General features: G+C 38.2%; 1 protein-coding gene across 2 annotated transcripts; it reads left to right on the top strand.

Annotated features, from left to right (window-relative positions):
• The first annotated feature begins 642 nt into the window (after positions 1 to 642).
• Positions 643 to 8342, top strand: LOC148874276 (putative galactinol--sucrose galactosyltransferase 2). Of its 2 annotated transcripts, none has more exons than XM_088981823.1 (14): positions 643 to 1113; positions 2784 to 3028; positions 3414 to 3504; positions 3785 to 3833; positions 3951 to 4042; positions 4176 to 4283; positions 4370 to 4480; positions 4885 to 5295; positions 6013 to 6154; positions 6233 to 6300; positions 6844 to 6978; positions 7079 to 7293; positions 7477 to 7565; positions 7869 to 8342. In XM_088981823.1, exons 1-14 carry the CDS (start codon positions 812 to 814, stop codon positions 8148 to 8150), a joined length of 2340 nt encoding a protein of 779 aa, XP_088837949.1. In that variant the 5' UTR covers positions 643 to 811; the 3' UTR covers positions 8151 to 8342. The 2 variants fall into 2 exon arrangements, with proteins under 2 accessions (XP_088837949.1, XP_088837950.1); XM_088981824.1 differs by lacking the exon at positions 643 to 1113 and adding an exon at positions 1582 to 1796.
• Positions 8343 to 10629: the final 2287 nt, after the last annotated feature.

Below are 10629 nucleotides of genomic sequence, written 5' to 3'. Positions count from 1 at the left end.
AATAGCGGAATGAGAATCCCATTTTGGGGGAGGGGTCGAGAATGGCCATTCCCCAATTCCTCATTCCCATTCTGGTTGACCAAACATCCGGAATTGGAATGACCCATTCCGATTCCAATTCCAGGGTTCTATTCCCTCAACCAAACAGACCCTAAGTGTGGCATGCATGTGCAGCGCAGGCTCTCTAAGGAGTCCATCCTAATTCCTGTCCTGCCTACCTAGATTTCTTATTCATTTTCTCTACCTGTACGCTACTCACATCACACTGCAACCACTTCAAGGCAGGTGGAGTGTGGGTAGAGAATAATGGGCAGAAAATTTAATTTGGCCCAACAGCAGGTATACTCGCCCTATTTTTGTTAGAGACCAGATCTACTCCTCACAGAGGGTGCCTCACACCGACCTCACACGCATATCCTACCATGCATTGGGAACATCTCCCGGGATATGCGTGTGAGGCCGGTGTGAGGAGCAGATCCGGTCTCCTCTTGTTACGTCTTGCCCTTGATCCATAAACAAAATGTGGATAAAAAATATGAGAACTACATATGTGGACTGTGGAGGGAAGAAAATTAATAATAGCAATAAATAATTAAAAAAAAAAAAAGAAAGAAAGTGCACGAGTCATCTCTCCATTGGGGAACAATTGCCGATTCCAGTCACAAACCTTTTCCGCTACTAATTGCCTCCTGTTTCTTTTGTTTTCTTTCCTTTTTTTTTTTTTTTCTTTATGTTCCCGGGATTATCCTAACTGTTTTCCAACGGTCGAAGTTTCAACACTCACCAGACCAGTTTGCTGAGAAGAAACACCATGATCTCTCCATCTCTTAGATCTCTGCCCCTCAATGCCCGCTTTTCGCTCTTTCTGTCCCCAAATCATAATAGGATTTTATCCAAAGCAAGTCTTCATTTGCACAAGACATGGAAGCACTCTATGAGTTTAAGCGAAATGCCCGCCATCAACGATGGGATTTTGTGGATTAACGGAAAAAATGCGCTCACTTGCGTTCCAGACAATGTCATTGTTACTCCATGGGAAAATGCTTCAGCTTTTGTCGGTGCAACTTCAACTCATAAGAGTTGCCGGCATGTTTTCAAGCTGGGAGTGATTCAGTAAGTTATCTTTTATTTTTCCCCTTCACTACTTCCGTTTTATGTCCATTTTGAGATTCAGCTTCCATAGGTTTCTTTATCGGTAAGTGTGTACTATCGCAGATCTTCTCAAGATGTTTTAGGAATATGATATTTTCTATTTATTCAGTAATAGATCCTTCATTTGGTGACAGCTGACAGGGCAATTGAGAACTGTTAGATTTCCGGATTGGTGAATGAAATATCCTATGTTTCCCTTTTATTAATTGGTGAATGAAATATCCTATGTTTCGATATCTGTTAGATTTCCGGATCTGCTTCTTTTGGTATTCAGTGCTTTCTATCGCTACTATTTACATTTTTGTTCATTTAACATATGTACATGTATGTTGGAGTAGAAAGGCCTTTCATTTCCCTGGTTATTTTTATGGAGTTTCTCATGTTATAATGAGCTTTACAATGAAACCCGATTTTCATTAAAGATATAGGTCTACACTCTGAAAGATTTGCTGCCGGGAAATTAGGTCCACTTTCAGATTATATAGATATGTAGATATGCCTTTCTTACTTTCCAGGAGATGATATATGGTCCGCCTTTTTAGATGCATTGCTCTGTTTTGGGGGAAAACATAGATGTACATGTGTACAAGAAGAGAGGACCCACCATTTGATCGCTTGTTCTCAAATGGGCTTAACCATGAAAGGTCAGGTTGACCATATAAACTCACCTATCTAGCCCTAATTTTGTTGTTTTACCCTTTTTTGTTTATGGATTTGCTTTTAGTATGTTCTCTCTGACCATCCAAACTAAAAAGTGCTCTGAGTTGCTCTCATTTTCAACATTAGCTGTGGATTGTCCCCCGGGATCATTACTTGGTGCAATGGTAAAATCTTGGGCCGACATGCAAGTAGGCTGCAAACGGATTGTATCCGGTGTAATTCATTAATTTTTGGATTCAAATCGGTCTTCTCTACAGGATTCATATCAGACTGAATTTGAATTTGGATTTTAATCAGATATTGAATCAGCCTTAATAAACTAAACTGGAAAGGATCAAAATATTCTAATGTTATTAAAAAAATGAACTAAAAATGTCTTGGATATTGTATATCATGGACAATATTAATTGAAAATAACTTGTATGAAACTTGAACCTATAAAAAATACAACATCCAAAGCAATTTTACTAATGTCTGTGCATTTAAATTGGATCAGATAGAGGTGGAACCATATCATCACCTTTAAATGGATCAATTTTGAATTTGAATTTGGAGAAATGGATACCATTTGCAGACCTCTGCATGAAAATGAGAGTTTGGGCCTGAGAGTGGCCACTTTGTGGGAAAAAAAAAAACAAAAGTAGGTCCATCTCCAGTCTACCCCTCCCAAGACCATGGATAGCCGGGAGGGTAATGGCCCTTCTTAGCTGTTAATCTTCCCCACCCATTACCAAGTTTCCTGCATGATCCTAATTAGTAATTTAATACCTTGTACTTTTTTCTCAATGTTTTGTCATGCTATGTCAAAATTTTCAAGGCAAACTTTAATCAGTTTAATTTGTTATTCAGTTTCATTATTTGAGAAATAAATTACAGAAAAATATACTACCATATACTTCTGTTATTGGAAGAGAATTTATCGGAGAACTGGAGGACCAGTTGATGGAATAAACTTTGTATTTGTGATACAGGGATGTCAGATTGCTTTGTTTGTTTCGATTTAAGATTTGGTGGATGATACCTAGGATGGGGACCTCTGGAAGTGATGTTCCCATTGAGACACAGATGTTGCTCATGGAAGCAAAGGAAGAAGAAACTATTGCTGCATCTGATAGATCTACATCCTATATTCTCTTCTTGCCTGTGCTAGATGGAGAATTTAGAAGCAGTTTGCAGGGGAATTCTGCAAAAGAGCTTGAGTTGTGTGTTGAGAGTGGTAAGCTGTTTATGGGTTCTGGTTCTAATTCTTTATGATATGTGGAACAGTGCAGAGAAATTGGAACCCACCATCAGATCTCTCTGAGGGGATCTGATAAGCATGGTGTCAATTGATGGGATGACACTGGCCATTGTTGCACAAACATTAAAAAAAAAAAATCTTGGATGGCTTCTATTCTGGTTCAGTTTTGAGATGGGTATTCTGCTCAATGGATTGGATGGAGTGGAGGTTCCCAACCTCACTACATGTGACAAGTGTATAACATATTTATAGCAGAATAAATTCTTTAAACCTATCTTCCTCTCAATTTTTTTTCTAGTCTTTGTTGTACACTACGTCTCATTCATGGTCTAACTACATGGACCTCTTTTATATTCTGTAGGTGATCCAGCTATTATTGCATCTCAGTCTTTAAAAGCAGTTTTTGTGAATAGTGGAGACAATCCATTTGATCTCATGAAGGAATCCATGAAGTAGGTTGGCAACCTTTTACAGAAATATTCGAATTTCTTAAACATTTCAAAAATTTCTAGAGTCAAAACCTTCCTGCAGGCTGCAGGTGGAACGCTGATCATGGCCATTATATTATTGTAGTTGTCATACAAGAGGAGTCCAAACTGTGGGATTAGTTGACAATTTTGTCATCGTCCCCAAGAGATGGATTGATTTAATGTTAGTGGTGGTGTGGGAACTAGGGAGATCATTGACTTTTTTCCTCACATCAATTGACCATGGACTTTTGATCATAATCAGGATGTTGGAGAAGCACAAAGGGACCTTTTCACTTCGTGAATCCAAGAAGGCAAGTAGATATCTCACTTAAATCATTCCATTTTGTTTATTTAGACGTTCAATTTAGTCATGTTGTAAAATTAACAGGTCCCAAGAAAAGTGGACTTTTTGTTGTTTACTGAAACAGATGCCTGGAATGCTGGATTGGTTTGGTTGGTGCACCTGGGATGCTTTTTATACAGAAGTTAATCCTCAGGGAATCAAAGATGGCTTAAAGAGGTGAATCTGTGGAAGTGTTCCACTGTGCTTATTGTCATTCTTCATGCATATTCTTTTTTTTCTTCCTATATCTCTTCACCAAACGACTTGTTATGACTTTTCACATTTTCTTATTTTCTTTTGTCTAGTTCAGCTTATCTGAAGGGGGCACTCCAGCAAGATTCCTAATAATAGATGATGGGTGGCAAGATACAACTAATGAATTCCAGAAAGATGGAGAGCCCTTTCCTGAAGGATCACAGTATGATTATCCACCACCTTTTTCTTGTAATCATTTAATTTAGATACTACCAACATATTATCTAATCCCATTTTTGTCAATTGCAGATTTGGGGCCAGATTAGTCAGCATCAAGGAAAACACCAAATTTCGGAAAAATGAAGCAGCAACAGACCTAAAGGATTTTGTGTCTGAAATTAAAAAGGAGTTTGGTTTGAAGTATGGTTTCAGTACTGACTCTTTTGAGCTTTTCTTTCATCATGATGTAAGTCAAAGATAACCATGGAGTACACCATAAGGGTGCCATACCATGCTGGTATGCACCCCAAAGACCTACCATTCCGTTGCTCCTGTTGAGAGATTTTCCTGCTCCAAATTTAACCTGATCATCAAATAATTCTAACCAACTGAAGCTTGCAAAAAATTAGATGCATAGGAATTTGACACTCACTTTTGCAACTAGTATATCCCCTTGTACATGCACCATATATAGAGTTAGAGTTACGCTATATAGTGACTATCCTTCAATGTCCTCCTACTCATGAGCAATTTATATTTTCTAACTGCTAATAATATGTAGGAGGTTTACTGATGGTAACTTGTATTTTTCTTAAAATTTTCAGGTACGTCTATGTATGGCATGCACTGATGGGGTACTGGGGGGGAGTTCATCCAGATGCCCCTGGAACTAAGAAATATAATTCGAAATTGAGATACCCAGTACAGTCACCTGGAAATTTAGCTAATATGAGGGATATATCCATGGATTGCATGGAGAAATATGGTGTTGGTACCATTGATCCAGATAAAATTTTTGAATTTTATGATGATCTACACAGATATCTGGTTTCTCAAGATGTGGATGGGGTTAAGGTAGATGTACAAAACATTCTGGAAACAATAGCAACTGATTTGGGAGGTCGAGTATCACTCACCCAAAAGTTCCAGCAGGCACTCGAGAAGTCAATAGCTGCAAACTTCAAGGATAACAGCATAATCTGCTGCATGGCTCAAAGTACAGACTCTATTTATAAGTAATGAAACTAATACCATTCAATTACATGCATCATTGCATGTCTTTAGTTTGTTTTCATGTGTCTATGCACTCTCACTTGTACACGCACATATGAGGAGAGAGGGAGAAAGGGGGGGGCGGGGGGGGGGGCAGCATGCAAATATATTTTACTAATACCCAATATCCCATGCAATCATATGCATCATTGCATTCGTGAGAGTGAGTGCATGTTGGACATAAGCTGAAACTCTTTTTTGGAAAAATAATAATTTGATGTTTGAACTGTTTTCTTATTCTCATAGGATATCATCGATATATAAATTCAAATACGTGTTAGAGATAGGTTAACTATTGCAGATCCCATGCATGACGCTCATATACCTGAAGCATTTTCTTATGTTCATCATCATAATCATCCATGTCTTATCCCAACTATATGGGGTTGGCTACATGCATCCTGTTTGCTATCAAGAATTATTTCCAATCAATCAAATTGCAGTTTCCATTCCTTCCATGGGCTGAAATGATTTTCATGGGAACCATGTATTCCTTTTCATATAGAAATACATTCTTATGTTATGTACTAGTATAAAACTATAAACTGATTTATCTTCTAATTTCACCAACTAAGCTCTAAAGATTTCATTGGATGGGACTTCCTGAGGTTTTTATCATCGCTACTTCCTTCTAAATTTTCATATCATACCTTAATTTCTGCTTACATTTTCCATTTCAGTTCAAAAAAAAGTTCTATCACCAGAGCATCTGATGATTACTGGCCAAAAAACCAAGCATCACAGACATTGCACATAGCTGCAGTGGCTTTTAACAGCATATTTCTTGGTGAAATTGTAGTCCCAGATTGGGACATGTTCTATGTAAGATTCAGATTTACCCATCACAAAATTCTACTTCTTTATGTTTGTCTCAAGTATTAACTTTTCCTATATTTTCAGAGCCGCCACTATGCAGCTGAGTTTCATGCAGTCGCTCGAGCTGTGGGAGGCTGTGGTGTTTATGTTAGGTAAACAATTTTTGTCATAGAATAATATTATTAAGTGGGATCAGATTGGCCTAGAAACTGCCATGCATTGAATTTATATTGGATGTCATGCTGATTTATTTATTTTTTTATTTAGAGTAAGGCCTAGAAAAATGGAGAAAAAATTAGGCAATATAAAATACCAAAAGAAATGGTATAGCTATTTGAAATGAAAGAGTGACATGACTATAAGGTATAGATTCAAAGATGATTGCACTCATTGGATTCTAGGAGTTGTCCCAACAGGAGATAAAATGAGGGAAAGTAGAGTAAGATGATTTGGGTATAAACATAAACAACCAACCCCTTCACAATAAGAATTATCTGATGCAAGTTGATGGAGAATAATTGAGGCCAAAAAGGACATGGGTTTATACTTAGATTCTGCGCAGTCAGTTGATTTTGTTTCCTAATACATACCGTTTACTAGACCATTGCCAACTTTGTTTTGTGACATCCAAATAATGATAATGATGCCTTTGAAGAATTTACTCAATAACAACATACACTTGCTCTTTGTATTAGTGACAAACCTGGCCATCATGATTTCGAGATACTTAGAAGGCTTGTACTTCCCGATGGATCAGTTCTTAGAGCTAAATACCCTGGGAGGCCATCACGAGACTGCTTATTTAATGATCCAGTTACAGATGGGAAGAGGTAGCTTTTTTATTATTTATTATTTTTTACTTGGTGTTATGGATGATGACTCTATTTCTTTTATCTATCCTCATGTGCTTCTCTGGCATCTACATTGCAGTCTTCTGAAGATTTGGAATCTGAACAAGTTTTCTGGAATTCTAGGCATTTTCAATTGCCAAGGTGCAGGAATCTGGCCATGTTTGGATAAGAATGTTCAGAACAGTAGCGATCCCGAGCTATCTGGACATGTTAGCCCTGCTGATATTGAGTATTTTGAAGAGATTTGTGGAGACACATGGACAGGAGATTGTGCAGTCTTTTCTTTTAATTCAGGTACAGTTTTGTCTTATGAATTTTGCACCCATGGAATATATGAAGTTTGCTTACCATTTTTATTGAATTGTCTTGGAGATGCATCTGGTTTCCAAGATTCAAATGAATTATCTTGCCGGGTTCTTCATTCATCAATTTATTGACAGATCTATGGCATTTATGTTTTTCTTTATGCAACTTCAGGATCTCTGTCTAGATTGCCAAAGAAAGGATTCTTGGATGTATCATTGAAAGTCTTGCAATGTGATGTGTTTACTATATCTCCAATCAAGGTTAGTCAATAAGTATAAAAACTAAGGTAGAAAAAAATCAATTCATTTTAGTTATCCATTGTATTTGAATCCGTAAGTACAGCCTAAGAAGCAGAGTCACTACTTGAATGTCCATTGCATTTTAATTTACCCACACTGCTTCCCAAATACACTGGATGATCCAATAAATCATTTCATTCCAAGTGATTAGTAAATGCCCCCATTACTTAACAAACTCTTCGTCTTTTCCAATAAATCAATTCATTTTGTTATCCACTTTTTCCCTTTTTGATATAGAAACTTCTAACATTGTCATTTATGCAGCTTTACGATCAAAGGGTTCAGTTTGCACCAATTGGATTAACAGAAATGTACAATTCTGGAGGGGCTATTGAAGAAATGGAATTCTTCTCTGACTCATCTCAATGTGGTATAAATATAAAGGGGAGAGGGCCAGGTCGTTTTGGGGCATATTCAAGTGTAAGACCAACATTTTGCACTATGAACGGTAAGAAAGAAGAATTTCAGTTCAAAAGTGAAGATAATTTTTTGACAATAACGGTTCCTTCTGGAATCAATTGTTGGGATATGGCTATTTACTTTTGACTCTTGATTCTTTTTTTTTTTTTTTGGAAAAAGCCTCCTTTTGCATTTCAGTTATAGTGGCCTACATTAATGCTTTCATTGGGAGGATATTGTTTTTTCAAAAACTCATTATATGTAAAAGAGATTGCTTCTTTGAGATGCATGCCATCTCTCTTCAATTTCAAGTTATGTAATTTTGATCACTGAACCTAATTATAATTCTAACAGCAAATTATTCTAAAATTTCTTTCAAGTTTTGCATAAACTTGAGTTGGGCAAGAAAAAATAAAGATAAATGGAGAATTAACATTTGTCATTGAGGAGTTGTAGTTTGATATTGGGAGTACTAAAATTTATTGGGCTAACTAACACATACCAGCTTTAAATGTAAAAGAGGATGGAGGTGGCCATGTTAGAGTTCTCCTAGTAGCCACTATGAGTGTAGCAGGTTGGATCTCCGTCCAAAGACATACAAAATTATTGGTAGAGTTTGGTGGGAAAACGTAAGAGTGAAGGGAATTCATCTCATCTGATTTCCAAAGGTTATTAGGATCACGTGCAATGTATATGTGCAAATAAGTATTAACCAAATATGATATATGATATTTGGATTTAACTTTTATGGCCTATTACAAAACCTAAAACAAGTATCCACTTTATGATTCATGGGCCATCCCTATACCAAACTTTGCCCATAATGGTTATTGAAGGTCATACCATTACATGTGTCAAGGTTGGAAAACAATACTTTTGGACCCTTAAGAGGCAAAAATATCACTGAAATTTTACAGATTTATAAGGTTTCATACTCTTTTTTTGGTGAAACAAATGTTGTTTGAGGAAAACAATACACTGTTTTGCTTATTATTGCCTTGGCCGATTCGTGGGGTGTTCCTGCCCCCAGGTTTGTCTAGCCTTCACTATTAACTATTTTGCCATCGAGAATGTTGAACTGTATTCTGTTGTTTGACTCGTTAAGAGACGAAGACACCCTAGCCCGAAACAAGCCCAGTCCGTCATACCACCAAGGCTGGATTGGCCGAAACCCATTGCAGAATTCTGATTTCTACTTGCAGATCTATAACATTTCGAAAGGTCAATTATTCCCACTTTATGCGCCAAGGCCCGCCCGTGAATTGGCATTAATTCTGAGCTGGCATCTACCCTAACTGTACTTTGAGCCTATGATTCTGACACTGGGCTGAACCATTATTCTCCATTTTTTTATAGGCAAAATATGAGTTACACAATATGGGGGAACTCTTCCTCAAGAATCAGGAAAACAAATTACACTAAGATCATATGGGATACAATTAGCATTAACTGGAGTGATAGATTGACAATTTCTAGCGAGCCAGTCCGCAGCTTGATTTGCTTCGTGATACACATGTCTGAATGAGATGCTTGCATTGATCCGCGTTGTTACATTGAGGCACTCTTTGATGATGTTATCCAGATTCCACGGGGATTGCACCTTCTTTCTAAGACAATTAACTACGAGCTTGGAGTCTCCTTCTATGATGATTAGGGAATCCTTGTAGTTAATGGCCATGCTAACCACTTCCCACACCACCTAGGGGTGTCCATGAAAAATCGAAAAACTGAAAAACCAAATCGGAAAATGCAGTTAATTGAACTTGATGCAACGCAATCTGGCTGCTCCTAGCTAGAGGTGACTTGGCTCCCAGTAGACGACGGATGTGGAGAATCTGCACAAAAAGAATCAGAGAACCCGAGGGTGCTTACCCGCTGAGGTCGTTCTGATGCTTAAGTCAGTATGTGCGAGTTGAAAGTGATTAAAAAGCAAGAGAGCTAGTAAGCAGTAATTGCGTGCATACCTTGGGCCCCTGGAGGGAGGCATGTATATAATGGATCCTCGTGAGCTTCGCGGAGTAGTTCCGAGATCATTTCCATGATAGAATCTGTTTTCGCGTTAACTGGAGATAACATTATCAGTTGATAAGGTTAATCACTTCTGCCCGAATCGGACGGGGAGATAATGCTTAGTTGTTACGAGGCATGATCCCGCAAAATTAGGGAACCGTTGGAGTGACTTTCAGGGTTATATTGAGGGCAGATCGGTATACCCAAGCTGGTTTCTACCTTGAATTGTTGTTCTCGAGCTAAGGCTCATACACCTCGAATTGAATTATGTACTGGTGACGCGACCTGGTACCGAGGTGCCCTTAGCTCGGGATGATTTCAGCTCAAAGAACCCTTAGTTCAGGGTAGTGGAGTATCACTTTGTAGCAAGTTGGCTATGCCGAATTGTAACCGATATCGAGTCATGTCCACGTGTCCCCTTATTATGAGGTTGGGCCAAATCACCCTCCATCAATTGCCCCCCACTCCCCGAGCCAGGGGTCCTGACCTGGTGTGAGGAGTTCATGACATGATGGGAGGATTTGGTTCAAAGTCTAGGCTGTCCAGTCGGATAATTCGTCGGTCGGACCAGTTTGCTGCTCGGCTCAATCAAGGATAACCCGGGTTGTGTACGGTT

This window comes from Nelumbo lutea, chromosome 1, assembly GCF_056320005.1.
Source record: "Nelumbo lutea isolate HS-2025 chromosome 1, American lotus-T2T, whole genome shotgun sequence".
Taxonomy (NCBI): domain Eukaryota; kingdom Viridiplantae; phylum Streptophyta; class Magnoliopsida; order Proteales; family Nelumbonaceae; genus Nelumbo; species Nelumbo lutea.
The sequence above is the reverse complement of the archived record's forward strand: the minus strand, read 5'-3'. Positions and strand labels throughout refer to the sequence as shown.

Excerpts from the sequence above, each read along its gene's own strand:
- LOC148874276 (XM_088981823.1), top strand. The coding sequence starts at position 812 with ATGATCTCTCCATCTCTTAGATCTCTGCCCCTCAATGCCCGCTTTTCG. Across the intron at positions 3,834-3,950 it reads CACTTCGTGAATCCAAGAAG|ATGCCTGGAATGCTGGATTG; the intron begins GCAAGTAGATAT and ends TTACTGAAACAG. Across the intron at positions 4,043-4,175 it reads ATCAAAGATGGCTTAAAGAG|CTTATCTGAAGGGGGCACTC; the intron begins GTGAATCTGTGG and ends TGTCTAGTTCAG.